At 44.9% G+C, this 24,450-nt stretch overlaps 1 protein-coding gene across 1 annotated transcript; it reads left to right on the forward strand.

Annotated features, from left to right (window-relative positions):
• Positions 1 to 687: 687 nt before the first annotated feature.
• On the forward strand, positions 688 to 21,758 carry LOC123408352 (chitinase-like protein 1). The gene is made up of 2 exons (XM_045101476.1): positions 688 to 1,060; positions 21,529 to 21,758. The coding sequence occupies exons 1-2, from the start codon at positions 688 to 690 to the stop codon at positions 21,756 to 21,758; spliced, it is 603 nt and encodes a 200-aa protein (XP_044957411.1).
• Positions 21,759 to 24,450: the final 2,692 nt, after the last annotated feature.

The following is a 24,450-nucleotide window of genomic DNA, read 5'->3' on the forward strand; positions in this document are numbered from 1 at the left end:
ATGTGTGAAAATTGCAAGTACGGGACAAATAATCGTTCGAAAAAGATAAATTGAGCACTCAGACATCAAAGTGAATCAGAGCTAGTCATGACTCACCCACCCAGTTGCTCAGTGAGCTTCATGTATTTGCTCACCTCTCAACAAACCGACCACTATGTGGTCTCATGGTTTCATTTGAGTTTTATTTCCGTTATTATTCACCAATGAACCTCGAAAGGAGTAACCAAAGGTATCTTCACATATAACTTACCAGGGCCATCAGATATGGCATAAGCATCCAAAGGTATATTTAGGTATAACTTATATACAACAAACAGAGCCAACCAAAGGTGTCTTCAATTTTGAAGCCATGTAAAAAAAATTGTCATCCGGGAAAAACATTGCATGCTTGAGAGATCTATATGCCCCTTTCCATCTCTATTTACATGTTGAGGCCATATGCGCACGATCTATGTTACCGTAAAAGAAGGCGGTCGACATCTCCTCGACGTTGCCTTCTATGTACAAAACTCCCGTGATGGTGCTCCCCTCGCTGGCCACTGTGTTGACCCTCTCGCACTCCCTGGCAACAACTTCTATAGTATGAATATTGGAATAATATACCTGTAACCAACAAACTAAAACACTAATGACAAAATAACGATTTACATTCTTACTACATCAGAAAAGTTGAATATTGTCAGGTATATGAATCTATGGTACGTACAAGGACATTTGTGCGTGAGCATAATTACATGTGAGAGGATCCTGACGGCGGGGACGTGGAAGGTGAAGCTCAAGGAGTCGCAGGAGAAGGTGTGCAACAAGGGGTGGGAGTGCTCCGGGACCAAGTACTGCTGCAACCAGACCATCACCGACTTCTTCAAGGTGTACAAGTTCGAGAACCTCTTCGCCAAGCGCAACTTCCCCGTCGCCAAGGCCGTCGGCTTCTGGGACTACCAGGCCATCATCACCGCCGCCTCCCTCTTCGAGAACCAGGGCTTCTACACCACCGGCGGCATCGACATGCAGATGATGGAGCTCTGCGCCTTTCTCGGACACGTCGACGCAAAGACCTCATGTATGTAGTATGCTATTTTCATCTTCTTCTACCTGCTCCTTTCCGTCTTTTTCTTCGGTGGTGGTGGATCGATTCCGATGGATTGCTGGCTTTGCTCTGCTTTCCCCTGCCCGCTAGCCTCCCGCGCCGCCCCTGCCTGCTAGCCTCCCGCGCCGCCCAGTGTCGGCCCGGGCGTCCGCATCGCAAGCTGAAGATGCGGTCGCTGAAAACGTTTTTTCAGATGCACTTACACAGGGACCGCGGGTTGATTTCGAAGAAACAGAGGTTTTTGTTTTGCAAAAACGCCAACGACGGACGACAGAAGCGCTCCGTGCTTTATTATTAGGGGAGATATTCGTTAACCCCTGCATTTGCACGGCCAAGTGCATACAATGTTTTCGTGACAATGAGTTTTTGAGAACTCACAAAGTAACATATAGTTCAGCACAAAATTGGAATGTCAAGTATTATGCCTCTAATACAAATTTTCTTCCATTGTTGGCTTTGACTGGACATACTTTGGGTGTTTGCACAATTAACATTGAAATATTACATGTCATACTGTAAATCTAATTAGAGTCTCAGTAGCATAGTAGTATATTTCCGGAGGTCACCACATAATAGACATGACAAGTAATGTATTTCCGTTCTCGGATATTATCGAAGTACTATTGAAACAACACTTACAAATGGGAGGAAGGATTATGATGAAATGATGATATGATTTACGATTTGTGAAGCCTAACCGATTTAGTTTGACTCATGAATAACAATATTTGCATGGTGACCTTATAAGGTTACAATGGAACCAAATATGAAACAAACAGTCCACAGATGTTGATATGGCTCATGGCTCATGGCTCATGAACACTATGCTTTTACATTTTTCCCCCTTACGCAGGAATCTTATTTGAAATCCTCCAGCCTTTAACAACATTGCTTCCCCCTTGCAACCCACCAGCTAACATATGAACTGTATAATCACTCCCTCCATCAATAAAAAAACACCAATAAAATACTCATAATTAACTAATTTATGGAGGTCATGACAACATCATGGATGTGTCGAAATTGACACATACATTACCGCATTGCCTAGTATGAGCATAACTAAACATGGTCACTATAGCTATGTAGCATAAATAATTACCAATTGTTTGACCATTAGGTTAGATCAATCTGTATGCTGTTATGCTTCTATCTTTGTCTTGCAATGTTAGTAAATTGCTTATTTCATTGACTTTGCTAAAACTGTATCGAATTGTGGTATCCAGATGGGTTTTGCTGCATGCATGGTTATTAAGGGCACATGGAAGCATTCAGACTGCTTACAAGTACCGTCTCTCTACCTGCCAAGTGGGGACATCCCTTAAGATTTTAATTTTGTTTGCAACTTAGAACTATCAAAAACATTATGGAAAACATATTGCGTTACAGTTTAGTGGAGAGATATATCAAACAGATACACAACAAAGTATTTTTGTTTTGCGCTCTAAGAGGAGATGAATCACAAATTTTTGATTACCAGGAAAAAAACTCACCTTCAGCACATGCTCATATTGTGGTACGGGTATCTAGCCCCAAGTCGAACTAATTAAGTGACATGCGTGCATGGCTTGCTGCTCGATCTCAAGTGCATGGTGCAAACAGCAAATCAGCTAGCATGCAGCCCTACGAACACAAACATGCAGTTTATGTGTGTGGATTTCTTTTGGAAAGTGACAGGAATGGTGATGCACTTATGGATACAAAATAGATATGCAACAAATTTACTTTTGATAAGCAGATCATGTTTGAGCTTTGATGGAATAAAACTCGTGGTGTGTGTCTTCAAAATCGATAATTTCAAAAGCCTTAGTCTAATTCCTTGCTGCCGATTTAGAAATAAATTAGGAACTAATCAACTTCTCCCGGGAGCACATATGCATGAAGCGATAAATTGTGCATGGTCTTGTGTTGGGAGCATCAACGGATGAACTTGTTAACCACAACAGACATGATTAAGAGAGGAGATCGCGCACCACAAATAAGGAGAGGAAGGGTGGTCGTTCGCAACATAAATTAACTGTTCTATTTCCTCTTTTTTCTGACTATTCAATTAAAGATTTCACATCAAATCTGGATTGTCATAACTCAGACCCATAAAATCAACGTTGTGTTCTTTTTTTTATATATCACTTACGTGGGAATTTCTAGGAAGTAAATAATTAGTATAGTAATAGATAGAAAATAAGCATCTTGTCGCTTTAAAGTGGATGGAAATTCAAAGTGGATGTTACCTTATAATTTGATGCCATGTAAACTGAATCTTCATGCGTAAATAACAATAACTTGTTAGACAATAAACTGACCTCTTCATCTCAAGGTTGTTGTTGTCAAGGCTAATGGAAATATGGAATCCCGTAGGCTAATTACTAATTGCATGAAGCATATCGTACACCATTGTTTTAGATCTTAAATTGTAGAGACAAAGAAAATAGAACTTTAACATAACAGATCAAAGGAACACATAATTGTAAGGATTAGTCAAGCCGCAAATCAGAAAGAAAGGAGTATGGAACTTTGATCAACTCACGTCCTTCTATTACTGTAAGCCGTATATGAAGTGTGTACTCTTGCAGTGTGATTTAAATCGGTACAGCAAACCGCTAGAAGCAAATTGGCTAGAATGCCCTTGGCTAATCCAAATCCAATGGTAAAGTTGGGATAGATTCAAGTATAAACTGGAACAGTACAAAATTGTGTGAGAAACCAACTTCATCCAGATATTCTTAAATAGATATTTTGTCTGTTTGAGGTGAACCTGATCCAAATGAGGAAAAGAAAATTGACGCAACAAGTTCATTGACTACACTGGATCAATGCCCCCAGCTGGCTTGCTTCCGTGCCGCCTCTCAGTTTCTATGCCTCGCTGGAGAAGAGTATCCCGAGGGACATGATCTGGACGGATCTGTTGGATCCCTTGCCGCCGCTCCATTGTCCTTTGTTGGATAAACCTTTTTCGTTGTGGGTCATGGCCTTGCGCCCATCTTGTTGCGGTAAACTGGTGATTTTGTTTTCTATGGGGAAAGAGAGATAAATAGAAAGAGAGAGGAAGACACTGGGAGAGAGAAACAGAGAAAGAGGAGGATACAGAGGACCGTGGGAGATTGCATGCTTTGGTTCAACTTGTTTTGTTTCACGTGGAGAAGAAGAGAAAAAGAGTAGGTTAGATATTGTTATGTTTAACGTGGAGAAGAAGAGACGTGGAGTAGGTTAGATATTTTTGGGATGTCCTTGGCTTGTACGTGACTTCTTCATTTATCCAGATGAAGAACTAAAAATAGCAAGAACAGAAGTTATGGGAATCACAAGAAACATATACGGTGGTGCATGAAGGAATTCAGAATGGAAAAATAAAGTGCATGGATATTACTCTAACAATGCGCATCAAGAAAAACAAATCTAAGATTCTAAGTCAGTCATATACATACCTACATACCTTTGACCAGCAGCACAAAAAACTAACCTGGAAGAAGTAATTAGAAGATCAAAATCACCTCCCGGCCATGAACAAAGGTGCATTTAATTGCTCAAAAAAAGCTAAAAAAGTTTTTGAATCTTTAGGCACTATTTGATGATTCACCACAAAATTAAGATTAACTAAATAATCAATCTGTACAAGAGCACATCATGTAATTTACCCAAGATTAGCATGTGATTGTGCTAAGATGATTGCAGTCAAAAAAACTCTGACCCTACGTGATCATAAAAAATCAATCTGTACAGAAGATTACCATGTGATTTTGTTTTTCCCGGATCGGTGCAGCGCTGAGGAAGGAGGCTGGCCGCGGTGGTGGGCCATTGCTGGGGCAAGGGCACGGACCAAAAGCGCTGGCGAGGCTGGCGAGGTCAACGGGGTGAGGCGGCGCTGGCGATCTGGGTCCCCGATCCAGATCGGGTCGGCGACGCGGCGACGCGATGCAGGGTCTAGCGCGGGACGGCGACTGCTCTTGTGGCCGGATCTGGCGAAGAACGACGGTGAGCGGCGGAGCTCCATGGCCATGGCGGTCCTGCGGAACAGGAGAAGAGAGAGAGACCTCAGATGAGAGAGAGGGAACGGGAGGAAGGAGAAGGAAGGCGCGGCGTGGGCTTCCCTGGCCGGGATCCGGGCGGAGGAGCTGCCGGTGCTCCGGCGGCGGCAGAGCTCCAGTGAACGCCCACCGGAGGCGGTATCGGGTGAAAAGGAGATGAGGGTTGGCTCGTGGTGGCGGCGGAGGGATTTTTTACAAAAAAACAAAACGTTTTCTTCCACTATAGGATTGCGGGTTGATTTCGACAAACCGTAGGGGATTTTTTGCAAAATAGCCACGACGGACGGCAGAAGCACTATGTGCTTTATTATTAGGGAAGATCTTGCAAGTTGTAGTCACCTACTATGTGTTATGACCCGGCAACCCCAGAGTGACAATAGCCGGAACCACTCCCGGAGATGACCATAGTATGGGGAGTTCATGTATTCACCAAGTGTTAATGCGTTGGTCCAGTTCTTTATAAAAAGGAGAACCTTAATATCCCGTAGTTTCCATTAGGACCCCGCTGCCACGGGAGGGATGGACAATAGATGTCATGCAAGTTCTTTTCCCTAAGCACGTATGAATACATACAAAATACATGCCTACATTAGATTGACGAACTGGAGCTAGTTACTTATCTCTCCGTGTTATAACTGTTGCATGATGAATCACATCCGGCATAATCATACATCACCGATCCAATGCCTACGAGTCTTTTACTACTGGTCCTTGCTACATTACTTTGTTGCTACTGCTGTCACTACTGCTGTTACTTTGCTGCTACTGCTGTCACTTTGCTGCTACTGGTTACTGTTGCTACTGCTGCTATCACCCTACTTTGCTACTGATACTTTGCTGCAGTTACTAAATCTTTCAGGTGTAGTTGAATTGACAACTCAACTGCTAATACTTGAGAATATTCTTTCGCTTCCCCTTGAGTCGAATCAATAAATTTGGGTTGAATACTCTACCCTCGAAAACTGTTGCGATCGCCTATACTTGTGGGTTATCATGCATCATTTACATCATGTGCAACATCTTTCATCAGTTGTTGATCCACATCTTCACATGCATCTCGTTAGCATCACTAGGCAAACTCGATTTATCCCTCTCTTCCTTATCTTGATCATCTAGTGGAATGCCAATATTTTTGGCCATCCCAATGTCAGCCATTGGCGCAATGACCAAATCAGTAGTGTCTTCTAATTCCATTTAATTCCAATAAACCAAAATAACCCTTGCAGCACTATCACATCCTTCTTGTGCATCTGCATCACCCCCTCTATCACTGCCACTTCAGCCATACACATGGACGTTATCTGTCTCTTTGAATCCCAATCATCATCTACCATCTCTGAAGCCAATTTTGATGGCACGTATCCAACCTTAGAATATGATTTTAGCTCATCAAGCTCCGCATGAAATGTAGTCTGTTTGATTACCTAGCCGTCTAGCCAATCGATTTCATCAACCATCTCTTCACCATTCTCAATTCTCACATATGCACCCTTCCAACTATCAAACCGTAACAATGCTACCTCTTGCTTTGGACCCCCAAAAAATACTCTCCCCAATTTTCTCGACAACATTCTTCATGTCCCTCTCTTCCATGCTCTGCATTTCTTGTGAATCAATCTCTGCAAATACAACGTTCCATTTCACAATTGTATCTCTTTCTATGTCCCACACACTACCATCAACTAGCTTCTCCTTAGATGGAAAAAATCAATAGTGAGTTCGAATGTCCGAGCACCATCACCCCTGTTTGTCAATGGCGCGCAATGTGAGGCAGCGGAAATAGACGAGTCACACATCGCATAGGTTGGAAAGGGTGCATATTACCTAGTCTCCGGTGGCTCCATCTAGTTCACGTAGTCCAACGCCACCACCACCACTCTCCCCCAATCCGGACCCCGTCGAAAACAGAGGCCACCCCACTTGGTCAGATCTAATTCGAGACGGAGGGTAACGTAGGGTGCCGAATACACTCACCACATACACCGCCGTGACTCTGAACGAAAGCTCCACCGACGACGTAGCCTAGAACGAAAGCTCCGACACCGCCGCTGCCGTCGAGAAAAAAGAAGAGAACAAGATGGATTCAGTCACCGAGAAACGTTAACTTCGACTGCCAAGTGGGACCCATCACCAGTTGCACTCAGTGTTGACGACCGTTCCCCTTGTTTTAACCACCTGGTCTCATTCGGGCTATTATTGCCATAAAAACAAAGCACGTGAGCTATTCTCATGAACGACGTCGCTTTCTTTCTAATTCACGTCAAACGTGACACACAAGAGCTATTCACCCCTCAATGTTCCGTGGTGGTGAACTTCTGTACTTTGTCAGAACAGTAACTGTTTGTGTTTGTCGCTTTACGGTTGTTGTCTGAACAACTTTATACTCACTCTCTCCCAAAATAAGTGTTTTAAACTTAGTACAACTTTTTATTAGAGCTAGTATAAAGTTGAAACACTTATTTTGAGACGGAGGGAGTATGACATAACATGACAAAAGGAACGAAATTTCAGTATGCATGACGAAATTGGGGACTCTGTTGATTTCCTCATTTCGACTTGATGAGCTGATTTAGTGGTCAATTGGCAGTTACTAGTGACAGTTTCCAATTGCTCGAGAGAGCCTGAGATGTGCTAATTCAGTGTAGGACTTGCAAACTAATACATATTAGAAGGGTTAGGCGTGCTTTGCAACATTGTTGTGTTGTTGGGTTTGCTTTTTTACTCCTGTTGGGCCCATTGGACAAGGTGTATCCAGGCCCGTATACCCGCAGGCCCAGGCAAAACTCATGCCAAGGACCGAATGTAATCCGTCTTCGGATATCATGACCAAAGCCCTCACGAGGGCCCTGCCTCATGAGATGGATTCCTGCGGACGTCGCCGGGCGCCGCGTCAAGCCCCGCCTCACGAGGAGGCCTCTCGAGGTTGCCCTTGGGGCTCTCGTGAGGCGGACTAATCAAGGGTGGCTCGGCGAGGTTGGACGATCCTGCGGTGTCGCATGGGTGACACGCGTCGTGCCATGCGGTGCCAGGAGGCATGCGAGCGAGCGTAGATGAGGGGGTTTTCCCCTTTGGTGCTAAGAGAGCAGGGCCACCGCTAGTTCCCAAAGAGGTCCCTAAATTTTTTCCTCTGCAGTGCAAAGAGACCAGGACGGGACAATCGCCAAAGGAGGGGGCTACCCCAAGCCCACCAATGCATCACAACCGGGGATTTTGCAGGCGGAGACCTGATACGTCTCCAATGTATCTATAATTTTTGATGGTTCCATGCTATTATCTTGTCAACTTTGGATGTTTTATATGCTTGAATATGCTATTTTATATCTTTTTTGGGACTACCCTATTAACTCAGTGCCAAGTGCCAGTTTCTGTTTTTCCGTGTTTTTGACCCTTTTTCAGACGGAGTCCAAATGGAATAAAACTTTACGATGATTTTTTGGGACCAAAAGAGACCCACGAAGGTTTGGAAGAAGGCCAGAAGTGCCACGAGGGAGTCACAAGCCCGGGAGGCGCGACCACCCCCCTAGGCCACACCTACCAGGCTTGTGACCTCCTCGTGGGCCCAACTGACGTAATTCCACCGCCATAAATTCCTATAAATACACAACCCCCCAAAAAGATACCTAGATCGGGAGTTCCGCCGTCGCAAGCCTTTGTAGCCACCAAAAACCAATCTGGAGCCCGTTCCGGCACCCTACCGGAGGGGGAATCCATCTCCGGTGTCCATCTTCATCATCCCGACGATCTCCATGACGAGGAGGGAGTTGTTCTCCCTCGGGGCTGAGGGTATGTACCAGTAGCTATGTGTTTGATATCTCTCTCTCGTGTTCTTGAGATGTCTTGATCTTGATATATCGTGGGCTTTGCTACTATAGTTGGATCTTATGATGTTCTTCCCCCTCTCCCTTCTTGTAATGAATTGAGTTTTCCCTTTGAAGTTATCTTATTGGATTGAGTCTTTGAGAACACGTGACGTATGTCTTGCACGTGTCTATCTGCGGTGATCAACTTGCGGGTTTGTGACATTGGGAACCTATGCATATGGGTTGGCACACGTTTGATTCATGTGAGTACTCGATGTATGTTTTGGTGATCAACTTGCGGGTTCGTGACATTGGGAACCTATGCATAGGGGTTGGCACACGTTTTGACTCTCCGGTAGAAACTTTGGGGCACTCTTTGAAGTTTTATGTGTTGGTTGAATAGATGATTCTGAGATTATGTGATGCATATCGTATAATCATTCCCAAGCATACTTGAGGTGACAATGGAGTATCTAGGTGACATTAGGGTCTTGGTTGATATGTATCTTAAGGTGTTATTCTAGTACGAACTCTATGAAAGATCGAACGGAAAGAATAGCTTCATGTTATTTTACTACGGACTCTTGAATAGATCGATCAGAAAGAATAACTTTGTGGTGGTTTCGTACCCGACAATAATCTCTTCGTTTGTTCTCCGCTATTAGTGACTTTGGAGTGACTCTTTGTTGCATGTTGAGGGCTAGTTCTATGATCCAATTATGTTATCATTGTTGAGAGAACTTCATCGTATTGGCCTTGTTTCCACGCATTGCAATACCGCTCGTGCGCACTTTTGTTACTATTTACCTTGCTGTTTTTGTAATTTCAGATTACAAAAATCTATATCTACCATCCATATTGCACTTGTATCACCATCTCTTTACCGAACTAGTGCACCTATTCAACTTACCATTGTATTGGGTGTGTTGGAGACACAAGAGACTCTTTGTTATTTGGTTGCAGGGTTGCTTGAGAGAGACCATCTTCATCTTACACCTCCTGCGGATTGATAAACCTTAGGTCACCCACTTGAGGGAAAATTGCTACTATCCTATAAACCTCTGCACTTGGAGGCCCAACAACGTCTACAAGGATAAGGTTGCGTAGTAGACATTAAGCTCTTTTCTGGCGCCATTGCCGGGGAGGCTAGGTAAGCGGCACTCACTTCCCATCAACGAAGCTCTTTTCTAGCACCGTTGCCGGGGAGGTTAGCGCTTGAAGGTATATCTTTAGACCTTGCAATCGAATCTTTTTGTTTCTTCTTCTTTCTCTAGAAAACTACAAAAAAATTGGAATTGAGGATGCCTCATATGCTCCATCTTTTCAATGTCTTTCGTGAGCATGATGGGAAGGAAAATTGTGCTCAAGTGCTGAAAGAAGAATTACATAGAATGCTTGGCATAGAATATGTGAATGATGAGCATGATTGCAATGTTGTTAGCATGAATTCTTTGAATACCTATGATGCTAATGATATGCAAAGCCACAAGCTTGGGGATGCTATATTTGATGGAGATGATCTTTTTAGTTCTTCCACTTTGAATGATCAAAATCATTTTGATGAAAGCATGCCCCCCATCTATGATGATTATTGTGAGGATACTTATGCTATAAAGAAGATGGATGATAAAACTTGTCATACTCTCGAAAACCCCTTTGCTAAACCTTGCTTTTTCATTGTGGACACAATTTGTAGTGCTCAAGTCTTTTACGATACTCCCACTACTATTCTTGAGAATAGATTTCCTTATGTGGAGAGTAGTAAAATTCCTATGCTTGTAGATCATGAAAAGAAAGCCTTAGGTGCTGGTTATACTCATGATGCTACTGAAAATTACTATGAGAGAGGATCATATGCTTCTACTTATTGCAATAGTATCAAGTTTCCTCTCCATGTGTTGAAATTTTTGAAGCTATACTTGTTTTGCCTTCCTATGCTAGTTGATTCCTGCTCCAACAAGTTGTTTGTTCACAAAATCCCTATGCATAGGAAGTGGGTTAGACTTAAATGTGCTAGCCATATGCTCCGTGATGCTCTCGTTGTGCTTCAACCCTTATCTTTTATGTGAGCATCATTGAAATCATCATGCCTACCTAAGGGCGTTAAACAATAGCGCTTGTTGGGAGGCAACCCAACCAATTTATCTTTTTCTTTCTGTTTTGTTGCGTCCACACTATCTTAGTTCTATTATGATTGTGTATTTTGTGTTTCCTTCTGTGTTTGAGCCAAGCAAAACCTTTATGACTAGTCTTGGTGATGGTTGTTTGATCCTGCTGGAAAAAGACAGAAACTTTTCGCTCACGAGATTATTTTTCATTTTTATTAAGAAAGAGATTTTGCGTTAATTCTTTTTGCTCATGGTTGATATGCCTTTTTACCAGGCTGTCGTAAGTTTTAAGAATTTTTGCTGTACCATAAGTATATGAAGTATACAGATTGCTACAGACTGGTCTGTTTTTGACAAATTCTGTTTTTTGTTGAGTTGGTTGCTTGTTTTGATGAAACTATGGATAGTATCGGTGGGTACTAGCCATGGAAAAGTGAGAATACAGTAATCTAATACCAATATAAATAGAAGTCAATATTTCTACAGTACCTAAAGAGGTGGTAGTTTGTTTTCTTGTGCTAATGATATCACGAGTTTCTGTTTAAGTTTTGTGTTGTGAAGTTTTCAAGTTTTGGGTGATGTTCTCATGGACAAAGGGATAAAGAGTGGAAAGAGCTCAAGCTTGGGGATGCCGAAGGCATCCCAAGCCAAAGTCAAGGACACCAAAAAGCCTAAGCTTGGGGATGCCCCGGGAAGGCATCCCCTCTTTCGTCCTCAATCCATTGGTAACATTACTTGGAGCTATATTTTTATTCACCACATGATATGTGTTTTGCTTGGAGCGTCTTGTGTCATAGGAGTCTTTTCTTTTTGTTGTGTCACAATCATCCTTGCTGCCCACCTTTTGAGAGAAACATGCACTCATCGTGAATTTGCTAGAATGCTCATTATGCTTCACTTATATCTTTTGAGCTAGACCATTTTGCTCTATGTGCTTCACTTAGATCTTTTAGAGCACGGCGGTGCGTTGCTTGGTATTTGTCTTGTGCTATGAAAGTTGTCCCATAGGTGATAGGTACCCAAAGAGGATACAAAAACCTTCCATCTTCACGTGCATTGAGTAGAAAGAGAAGTTTGATTCCTCTCAGTTAGTTTTGAGACGTGGATTTGGTAATATTAAGAGTTATGATAGTAGGGTGTTGTGAATCTAGAAATACTTGTGTTCAAGTTAGTGATTCCCGTAACATGCACGTATGGTGAACCGCTATGTTAGGAAGTCGGAGCATAATTGATCTATTGATTGTCATCCTTTGTGTTGCGGTCAGGATCACGCGATGGTTAACACCTACCAACCCTTCCCCTAGGAGTATGCGTTTAGCACTTTGTTGCGATTACTAATAAAAACTTTCGTAATAAGATGTGAGTTCTTCATGACTAATGTGAGTCCATGGTATAGATGCACTTTCACCTTCCACCATTGCTAGCCTCTCTAGTACCGCGTAATTTTCGCCGGTGCACAAACCCACCATATGCCTTCCTCAAAACAGCCACCATACCTACCTACTATGGCATTTTCATAGCCATTCCGAGATATATTGCCATGCAACTCCCACCGTTCCGTCTCATGACTTGTGCCGTCACTCTCATATTTCCATTGCATGATCGTAAGATAGCTAGCGAGATGTTTCAACGTCATACGCCAAGCTAGATCGTTGCACATCCCGGTACACTGCCGGAGGCATTTCCTATAGAGTCATCATCGTTCTGAGCTTTGAGCTATGAGTAAATAAAAGTGTGATGATTATCATTATTAGAGCATTGTCCCATGTGAGGAAATAATAAAAAAAAAGAGGCCAAAAGTTGCCCACAATAAAAAAGAGAAAAAAAGAGGCCCAAGAGCCCAAAAAAAGAGAGAGAAAAAGGGAGAAGGGACAATGCTACTATCTCTTTCCACACTTGTGCTCCACGTTCTTCATGATTGAGAGCCTCTCGTTTTGTCACCGCCATATACTAGTGGGAATCTTCATTATATAACTTGGCTTGTATATTCCAAGGATGGACTTCCTCAAAATTGCCCTAGGTCTTCGTGAGCAAGCAAGTTGGATGCACACCCACTAGTTCTCCTTTTTGAGCTTTCACATACTTATAGCTCTAGTGCATCCTTTGTATGGCAATCCCTACTCATTCACATTGATATCTATTAATGGGCATCTCCATAGCCCTTTAATACGCCGAGTCAATGTGACCATCTCCTCCTTTTTGTCTCACAACCACCACCACACTCTATTCCACCTATAGTGCTATATCCATGGCTCACGCTCATGTATTGCGTGAGAGTTGAAAAAGGTTTGAGAAAGTAAGAGTGCAAAAACAATTACTTGGCCAATACCGGGGTTGTGCATGATTTAAATTAGTTGTGTGGGGATGATGGAGCATAGCCAGACTATATGATTTTGTAGGGATAATTTTCTTTGGCCTTGTTATTTCAAAAGTTCATGATTACTTTGCTAGTTTGCTTGAAGTATTACTATTTCCATGTCAATAGTAAACTATTGTTTTGAATCTTACGGATCTGCACATTCATGCCAGAATAAAGAAGTTACAAAGGACAACTATGCTAGGTAGCATTCCACATCAAAAATTCAGTCTTTATCACTTCCCTACTCGAGAACGAGCAGGAGTTAAGCTTGGGGATGCTTGATACGTCTCCAACGTATCTATAATTTTTGATGGTTCCATTCTATTATCTTGTCAACTTTGGATGTTTTATATGCTTGAATATGCTATTTTATATCTTTTTTGGGACTAACCTATTAACTCAGTGCCAAGTGCGAGTTTCTGTTTTTCCGTGTTTTTGACCCTTTTTCGGACGGAGTCCAAATGGAATAAAACTTTACGAGGCTTTTTTTGTGACCAAAAGAGACCCTCGAAGGTTTGGAAGAAGGCCAGAAGAGCCACGAGGGAGTCACAAGCCCGGGAGGCACGACCACCCCCTAGGCCGCACCTACCAGGCTTGTGACCTCCTCGTGGGCCCAACCGACGTAATTCCACCGCCATAAATTCCTATAAATACAGAAACCCCCAAATAGAAACCTAGATCGGGAGTTCCGCCGCCGCAAGCCTCTGTAGCCACCAAAAACCAATCTAGAGCCCGTTCCGGCACCCTGCCGGAGGGGGAATCCATCTACGGTGGCCATCTTCATCATCCCGGTGATCTCCATGACAAGGAGGGAGTAGTTGTCCCTCGGGGCTGAGGGTGTGTACCAGTAGCTATGTGTTTGATCTCTCTCTCTCGTGTTCTTGAGATGTCTTGATCCTGATATACCATGGGCTTTGCTACTATAGTTGGATCTTATGATGTGCTTCCCCCTCTCCCTTCTTGTAATGAATTGAGTTTCCCCTTTGAAGTTATCTTATCGGATTGAGTCTTTGAGAACACTTGATGTATGTCTTGCACGTGTCAATCTACGGTGATCAACTTGCGGGTTTGTGACATTGGGAACCTATGCATATGGGTTGGCACACGTTTGATTCATGTGAGTACTCGATGTATGTTTTGGTGATCAACTTGCGGGTTCGTGACATTGGGAACCTATGCATAGGGGTGTTGGGTAACGTAGCATAAATTCAAAATTTTCCTACGCATGTTCAGATCTTCCTATGGAGAGACCAACAACGAGAGAGGGGTAAGAGCATCTTCATACCTTTGAAGATCGCTAAGCGGAAGCGTTGCTAGAACGCGGTTGATGGAGTCGTACTCGCGGCGATTCCGATCTAGTGCCGAACAACGGCACCTCCGCGTTCAACACACATGCAGCCCGGTGACGTCTCCCGCACCTTGATCCAGCAAGGAGGAGGGAGAGGTTGGGGAAGAACTCCAGCAGCACGACGGCGTGGTGTCGATGGAGAGACGAGGTCTCCCGGCAGGGCTTCGCCAAGCACCGGCAGAGAGGAGGAGGGAGAGGAGCGGGGCTGCGCCGAGAGAGAGATGAAACCGTGTCCCAAACAGCCCCGAACCCTCAACTATATATAGGGGGAGAGGGAGGGGGCGCAGCCCTTAGGGTTCCCACCCCCAAGGGGTGCGGCAGCCCCAGATGGGAGAGGGGGCGGCGGCCAGGGCAGGGAGGAGGGGTGGCGCACCCCTCTGGTGGGCCTTAGGCCCACCTATGCTAGGGTTTCCCCCTTCCCCCTCTCTCTGGTGCGCATGGGCTGGGTGGGGGGCGCACCAGCCCACCTAGGGGCTGGTTCCCTTCCCCACTTAGCCCATCTAGCCTCCCGGGGTCGTTGCCCCCCTTCGGTGGTCCCGGTACATTACTGGTGACGCCCGAAACACTTCCGGTGTCCAAAACCATCCGTCCTATATATCAATCTTTACCTCCGGACCATTCCGGAGCTCCTCGTGACGTCCGGGATCTCATCCGGGACTCCTAAAAACTTTCGGTAACCTCGTACAACAATTCCCTATAACCCTAGCGTCATCGAACCTTAAGTGTGTAGACCCTATGGGTTCGGGAGACAGGCAGACATGACCGAGACACCTCTCTGGCCAATAACCATCAGCGGGGTCTGGATACCCATGGTGGCTCCCACTAGCTCCACGATGATCTCATCGGATGAACCACGATGTCAAGGATTCAATCAATCCCGTATACGATTCCCTTTGTCTGTCGGTATAGAACTTGCCCGAGATTCGATCATCGGTATACCTATACCTTGTTCAATCTCGTTACCGGTAAGTCTATTTACTCGTTCCGTAGCATGTCATCGTGTGACTAACTCCTTAGTCACATTGAGCTCATGATGATGTTCTACCGAGTGGGCCCAGAGATACCCCTCCGTCACACGGAGTGACAAATCCCGATCTTGATTCGTACCAACCCAACAGACACTTTCGGAGGTACCCGTAGTGCACCTTTATGGTCACCCAGTTATGTTGTGACGTTTGATACACCCAAAGCACTCCTACGGTATCCGGGAGTTGCACAATCTCACGGTCGAAGGAAAAGATACTTGACATTAGAAAAGCTTTAGCATACGAACAATACGATCTAGTGCTAGGCTTAGGATTGGGTCTTGTCCATCACATCATTCTCCCAATGATGTGATCCCGTTATCAATGACATCTAATGCCCATGATCAGGAAACCATGATCATCTATTGACTAACGAGCTAGCCAACTAGAGGCTTGCTAGGGACACATTGTGATCTATTCATTCACACATGTATTACTGTTTCCTGTTAATACAATTATAGCATGAACGATAGACGATTATCATGAACAAGGAAATATGATAACAACCATTTTATTATTGCCTCTAGGGCATATTTCCAACAGTCTCCCACTTGCACAAGAGTCAATAATCTAGTTACATTGTGATGTATCGAACACCCATAGCATTATGGTGTTGATCATGTTTTGCTCGTGGAAGAGGTTTAGTCAACGGGTCTGCAATATTCAGATCCGTGTGTACTTTACAAATATCTATCACTCCACTCTGGACATGGTCCTGGATGGAGTTGTAGCGGCGCTTGATGTGCTTCGTCTTCCGGTGAAACCTGGGCTCCTTGGCTATGGCAATGGCTCCAGTGTTATCACAAAAGAGTGTCATAGGACCCGACGCGCTTGGAATGACTCCAAGGTCGGTGATGAGCTCCTTCATCCAAATTCCTTCATGAGCCGCTTCTGAAGCAGCTATGTATTCCGCTTCACATGTAGATGCTGCCACGACTTCTTGCTTGCTGCTGCACCAGCTCACTGCCCCACCATTCAACACATATACGTATCCGGTCTGTGACTTAGAGTCATCCGGATCTGTGTCGAAGCTAGCGTCGACGTAACCCTTTACGACGAGCTCTTCGTCACCTCCATAAACGAGAAACATTTCCTTAGTCCTTTTCAGGTACTTAAGGATATTCTTGACCGCTGTCCAGTGTTCCGTACTGGGATCACTTTGGTACGTCCCTACCAAACTTATGGCAAGGTTTACATCCGGTCTGGTACACAACATGGCATACATTAGAGAGCCCACGGCTAAAGCGTAGGGGACATAACTCATCTTCTCTCTGTCTGCTGCCGTGGTCGGCGACTGAGTCTTACTCAATCTCATACCTTGCAAAACTGGCAAGAACCCTTTCTTTGAGTTTTCCATATTGAACTTCTTCAATATCTTGTCAAGGTATGTACTTTGCGAAAGACCTATGAGGCGTCTCGATCTATCTCTATAGATCTTGATGCCTAATATGTATGCAGCTTCTCCAAGGTCCTTCATTGAAAAACTCTTGTTCAAATAGGCCTTTATGCTCTCCAACATTTCTATATTATTCCCCATCAATAATATGTCATCCACATATAGTATGAGGAAAGCTACAGAGCTCCCACTCACTTTCTTGTACAGACAGGCTTCTTCGTAAACCTGTATGAACCCAAACGCTTTAATCACCTCATTAAAGCGAATGTTCCAACTCCGAGATGCTTGCACCAGCCATAGATGGAGCGCTGGAGCTTGCATACTTTGTTAGCACCCTTAGGGTCGACAAAACCTTCTGGTTGCATCATATACAACTCTTCCTTAAGGTTCCCGTTAAGGAACGCTGTTTTGACGTCCATTTGCCAAATTTCATAATCATAAAAGGCGGCAATTGCTAACATGATTCGGACTGATTTCAGCTTCGCTACGGGAGAGAAAGTCTCTTCGTAGTCAACTCCTTGAATTTTTCGAAAACCCTTTGCGACAAGTCGACCTTTGTAAACGGTTACATTACCGTTTGCATCAGTCTTCTTCTTGAAGATCCATTTATTTTCTATGGCTCGCCGGTCGGGCAAGTCCACCAAAGTCCATACTTTGTTCTCATACATGGATCCTATCTCGGATTTCATAGCCTCAAGCCATTTGTTGGAATCCGGGCCCGCCATTGCTTCTTCATAGTTCGAAGGTTCACCGTTGTCTAACAACATGATTTCCATCACAGGGTTGCCGTACCACTCTGGTGCGGAGCGTGCCCTTGTGGACCTTCGCGGTTCAGTAGTAACTTGATCCGAAGCTTCATGATCATCATCATTAAGTTCCTCTTCAGTCGGTGTAGGCGCCACGGGAACAGCTTCCCGCGCTGCGCTACTATCCTGTTCGAGAGGGGGTGTAATTACCTCATCAAGTTCTACCTTCCTCCCACTTACTTCTTTCGAGAGAAACCCTTTCTCTAGAAAGGATCCGTTCTTGGCAACAAAGGTTTTACCTTCGGATCTAAGATAGAAGGTATACCCAATAGTTTCCTTAGGGTATCCTATGAATACGCATTTCTCCGCTTTGGGTTCGAGCTTTTCTGGTTGAAGTTTCTTCACATAAGCATCGCAGCCCCAAACTTTAAGAAACGACAACTTAGGTTTCTTGCCAAACCATAGTTCATACGGTGTCGTCTCAATGGATTTAGACGGTGCCCTATTTAAAGTGAATGCAGCAGTTTCTAATGCGTATCCCCAAAATGATAGCGGTAAGTCGGTGAGAGACATCATAGATCGTACCATATCTAATAAAGTGCGATTACGACGTTCAGACACTCCGTTGCGCTGCGGTGTGCCAGGCGGTGTCAGTTGTGAAACGATTCCACACTTCCTTAGGTGTGTGCCAAACTCGTGACTCAAATATTCTGCTCCACGATCAGATCGTAGACATTTAATTTTTCTGTCACGTTGATTCTCAACCTCACTCTGAAATTCCTTGAACTTTTCAAACATCTCAGATTTGTGCTTCATCAAGTAGATATACCCATACCTACTCAAATCATCGGTGAGAGTGAGAACATAACGATAACCACCACGAGCTTCAACGTTCATTGGACCACACACATCAGTATGTATTATTTCCAATAAGTCGGTTGCTCTCTCCATTATTCCTGAGAATGGAGTCTTAGTCATCTTGCCCATGAGGCACGGTTCGCATGTGTCAAATGATTCAAAGTCAAGAGACTCTAATAGTCCATCAGTATGGAGCTTCTTCATGCGCTTAACGCCGATATGACCAAGGCAGCAGTGCCACAAGTATGTGGGACTATCATTATCAACTTTGCATCTTTTGGTACTCACACTATGAATATGTGTAACATCACGATCGAGATTCATCAAGAATAAACCATTCACCAGCGGAGCATGACCATAAAACATATCACTCACATAAATAGAACAACCATTATTCTCTGACTTAAATGAGTAGCCGTCTCGCATTAAGCAAGACCCTGATACAATGTTCATGCTTAAAGCTGGTACTAAATAACAATTATTAAGGTTTAAAACTAATCCCGATGGTAGATGTAGAGGTAGCGTGCCGACGGCGATCACATCGACCTTTGAACCATTCCCGACGCGCATCGTCACCTCGTCCTTGGCCAGTCTCCGCTTATTCCGCAGTTCCTGCTTTGAGTTGCAAATGTGAGCAACAACACCGGTATCAAATACCCAGGAGCTACTACGAGCGCTGGTAAGGTACACATCAATAACATGTATATCACATATACCTTTAACGTTGCCGGCCTTCTTGTCCGCTAAGTATTTGGGGCAGTTCCGCTTCCAGTGACCTTTTCCCTTGCAATAGAAGCACTCAGTCTCAGGCTTGGGTCCGTTCTTTTTCTTCTTCCCGGCATCTGGCTTACCGGGCGCGGCAACAGCTTTGCCGTCTTTCTTGAAGTTCTTCTTACCCCCGCCTTTCTTGAAACTAGTGGTCTTGTTGACCATCAACACTTGATGCTCCTTCTTGATTTCTACTTCTGCAGACTTGAGCATCGAGTACAACTCGGGAATGGTCTTCTCCATCCCTTGCATGTTGTAGTTAAGCACAAAGCCTTTGTAGCTTGGTGGGAGAGACTGGAGGATTCTGTCAATGATAGCATCATCCGGAAGTTCGACTCCAAGTGAAGTCAGACGACCGTGCAACCCATACATTTTGAGTATGTGCTCACTGACAGAACTGTTCTCCTCCATCTTACAGCTAAAGAACTTGTCGGAGACTTCATATCTCTCGACACGGGCATGAGCTTGAAAAACTAGCTTCAGCTCCTGGAACATCTCATATGCCCCGTGTTGCTCAAAACGCCTTTGGAGCCCCGTTTCTAAACTGTATAACATGCCACACCTGACCAGAGAGTAGTCATCACTCCGCGTTTGCCAGACGTTCAGAACTGCTGCGGGAGCGGGAGGGTCACCTAGCGGCGCATTAAGGACATAAGCCTTTTTAACTGCTTCAAGGATGAGCTTCAAGTTGCGAACCCAGTCCGCATAGTTGCTACCATCATCTTTCAGCTTGTTTTTCTCTAGGAATGCATTGAAATTGAGGTTGACGTTGGACATATACAATATTTATAAAGACAACTTTTAGACTAAGTTCATGACAATTAAGTTCATTTAATCAAATTAAGTATGAACTCCCACTTAAAACGACATCCCTCTAGTCATCTAAGTGATACATGATCCATGTTGACTAACCCGTGTCCGATCATCACATGAGACGGACTAGTCACCATGGTGAGCAATTTCATGCTAATCGTATTCAACCATACCACTCATGTTCGACCTTTCGGTCTCTTGTATTCGAGGTCATGTCTGTACATGCTAAGCTCGTCGAGTCAACCTAGGTGTTTCGCGTGTGTAAATCTGGCTTACACCCGTTGTATGCGAACGTTAGAATCTATCACACCCGATCATCACGTGGTGCTTCGAGACAACGAACCTTCGCAACGGTGCACACTTAGGGGAATACGTTCTCGAAATTTTAAGAGGGATCATCTTATTATGCAACCGTCGTTTTAAGCAATAAGATGTAAAACATGATAAACATCACAATGCAATCATATAGTGACTCTTTGTTGCATGTTGAGGGCTAGTTCTATGATCCAATTATGTTATCATTGTTGAGAGAACTTCATCGTATTGGCCTTGTTTCCACGCATTGCAATACCGTTCGTGCGCACTTTTGTTACTATTTACCTTGCTGTTTTTGTAATTTCAGATTACAAAAATCTATATCTACCATCCATATTGCACTTGTATCACCATCTCTTTACCGAACTAGTGCACCTATTCAACTTACCATTGTATTGGTTGTGTTTGGGACACAAGAGAGGAAATTTTGTAATCTCTTTCGCATCCAACCAATCGAGATAAGCACAGGTAGGGTCTTACACCGCGAGGTGGCCCGAACCTGGGTAATCTTTCGTGTCCACTATCCCACTTCCTGAGCTCGATCGCGTCATAGCATCATTGTGAGGTAGCGCTGTATAGTAGAGTAGAAGAACTTGCGCACTCCAGAGTTCGAACCTCTTCGGGTCCCTGGAGCCCCGATTCCGACATTTGGCATGCCAGGTAGGGGTGCGCTGCAATTCTTTGGCTTCATCTCGGCTCCAGCTCCGCCCACTCGACGGTTGACGCCCGTCGTGTTCATGTCGAGTGCCGGACGGCGCGCATCGCCTAGAGTGCCCCGGCAGGCCACAACAGCGACGATCGCCACTCCATCGGCTAAGCGAGTGGTGCCGACCCTGTTGGTCGCACACAATAAGACTCCTCCTTCCACCCTTCCATGCAGCAGGACGGCCGCACCTCCACGACTTCCTCCCCCACGCCCTCCTTGAGCACAAGAACGCACAAGCTGCGCTACTCATGGCGCGCGAGCTGCTTTGCTACCGCTCGGCGAACATCCTCTATGACGCCTGGCTTGTCCATGTCACCGTGCTCGTCATGGCCGGTGGAGAGGCCCCGACACCCTCCCGCTCGCTTTGCCCTCATCTGTCTTACGCTGGGGACGTGGCCTATTGAGCTTCTCCGCCACCTCTCTTGCGCAACGACCCGGTCGAGCCACGGTGCGACGTGTGCCCGCTCGACCAACATGATGGAGCCCCTCAGCGGGCCCAAGATGAGGCCTGCTACTAGGTCGTTTGCCGCGCGCTGCCGGATGCGCAACAGATCCTTGAGGAGCAATGCCAGCGTCAGGACGAGATCATCCAAGATGTCGCGGCGACCGGGCACCAGAAATGGGCCGCCCTCGCTCGCGGTGTCCCCTCAAGCAGCGTGGGTTGTTGGCCTTCACCCGCGAGCTGCATCGGGTGGTTCGGCCCGTCAAGTTCAAGCATGAGCTGCCCCCGCGTTACGATGGCATCCCCGACCCCATGGAGTTCCTCCAGTTCTACGCGCTTAGCATTGAGGAGCCGAGTGGAGACAACAAGGTTATGGCGAACTGGTTCCCCATGGCCCTCAAGGATAGCGCATGCTCGTGGTTCTATGTGTCGGTGCCTCAGAAGACTGGGAACGTCATCCTGCTGGATGCGACATGTTACAACCCGCAGCACGAGGCTCCTCAAGCTCCTGGTCACTATTCCCATCTCCACCCTCAGTCATGTACACATCTGTAATCACAAGATTATCCTCAACATAGGGGTGATCCTCAATGTCAACCTCCAAGTCATAAACCACGCCAACATAAGCCCATGGTACCTCATGTGGCACATAATCCAAGTGTAGCACACTGACCAGCAACCACGCAATACCATGTGTACGTGTAAAGGGCATGTCCACCTTCATAGTCTTACCAATTATAGACTCCAGACTCGAGACCATGAGAAAATCATTAAGGAATCCTCTTGAAACCCTGTGAGCCTAATCCAGGTATGTTTGACTGTTCTCTCCTTTGGCTCTGGTTTTTTGCATTCATCAAACTCAACAAGACACTTACTACCAGGGACCTTACTAAAGCCAAATGTCAGAAGTCGACCAAGACCCTCCCTCCTAGGGAACTCTACATGGTATACCTGATCCTCCACTCTCACACGAGACTAGTGGAAAGAGTTTGATACAAGCCATCCGAGCTGCTAATCCACCCGCTCTGCTGTCAAAGTCCCATGTGAAACCTTCACCAATCCGTTTCTCGAACTCTCCAAGTGAGGCCTCTCTGAGACCACATGTGGAGTCTCGAAAAACATGAGCCTAATATCATTGACTCCATATGTCGTCACACTCGGTTTAGGCACCAACAACAGCGGGCACCCGTGTGCCGGGTGGCTTGGTTTCATACAATTGTTGCAAAGATCTATTACGTAGTCAATCGCAAAGTGTCCTCGCTCCCCTCACATGTAGAAACACATCTTTACTTTCTTTCATGCCACCTTATTAGGGCGCACATTATGAGATTTGTCACTTTGTTTGTTGCTCGCTGTGTCCTCAAGCTCCTCAGAACTGGCAACATGAACACTGACTGCCGCCAAAGCCATAACAACCGTTGTCGCTTCCTCGAATAGCGGTGTTGAAGTGTCGTCCATAGCCCTTAAAGAACTCGTCGACGTGTTGTCCACTACGGCAACAATCGCTCCCATCGGAATCACCGCTTTAGGGTTCGATAACCTCCTGAGAGGGAGCGTACGGCCAAAGTTACGCCCTCCCTCACCACGTCCGCCACCACCATAGAATTTGTACCGCGGCCCGGATGCTCTGTTGACAAAGTTTCCGGCGGGAGGGATGAACCCACGATCATCTCGGCCCTGCTACCGGTTCCCCTTGAATCCTCGGCCCCCATAGGTGGACGAACCGTGCTTAATAACACTGATTTCTGTCGAACCGATAGTCGAAACGCCGCCCATCATTGCCGGACGCTCCATCGCGACCAGCAACGGTGCCGTCCCGGCCAGCTCCGAGATCGCCGTGACCCGCAGTATCGCCGCAAGGAGCCACACCTTCGCCGACACGAACGTCAACCAAAAACAAAATATTTTCTCATACAGAAAAAGGAATAGACAACACAATTGACAAAATGCAAAATATGCCGTGGCAGCCTACCAATAAAGTAGTTACATGGCATAAAGGCCAAAGTAAATGTAAAATAATAAACCAACAAAAAAATTGTGGTCCAAATGGTAGATAAAAGAAGATCATGCATGGCAAGTTTGCATATTAATTAAAAAGACATACAAGGAAATTTGCCTTGCTTTATATTTTCAATTTCATAATCACATAGAAATCAAACACTGGAAGTTGGCATGATCCAAAAATAAACAATATTGCCGTGCTCTCATAATAATAAAATTTCCATCCTCTTAGTAATAAAATTGCCATGTGTGAAGGTATTTTTTCTCTTCCACAATTGCTATGAAAATAATTTATAAAAAATCCCAAAGCTTGCCATGGTAGCATTACAAAAAAGACTAAATTTGCGTGTTTGAAACTAAAAAATGTTATGATTTGTCATGGGACCATAAGAATATTTTACTAGTAAAAGTTTCCATCTGTACAAACAAACTTGACATTTATAACCTGAACATGCAGAGTTTAGCAAATCAAACAGTGTTATTAAGTTGGCAACGTATAGTTGAATGATGTAATATTCACTGATAGTTACAATTACACAAGGCATGCCTATATATACATGAGGAGGAGAGAGTACCCATAGGAGTCGGCACGCATGCCTTGTGGGCATCTGTGATCGTATAATCTAGGCATGTATAACCGAAGCTGTTACAAC

Source organism: Hordeum vulgare, chromosome 7H (genome assembly GCF_904849725.1).
Source record: "Hordeum vulgare subsp. vulgare chromosome 7H, MorexV3_pseudomolecules_assembly, whole genome shotgun sequence".
NCBI lineage: Eukaryota > Viridiplantae > Streptophyta > Magnoliopsida > Poales > Poaceae > Hordeum > Hordeum vulgare.

What these genes read in the sequence shown, in the direction of transcription:
- LOC123408352 (XM_045101476.1), top strand. Translation starts at nt 688, where the DNA reads ATGAATCTATGGTACGTACAAGGACATTTGTGCGTGAGCATAATTACA. An exon ending in CGTCGACGCAAAGACCTCAT is followed by an intron (nt 1,061 to 21,528) that starts GTATGTAGTATG and finishes CCTTCCATGCAG; the next exon opens with CAGGACGGCCGCACCTCCAC.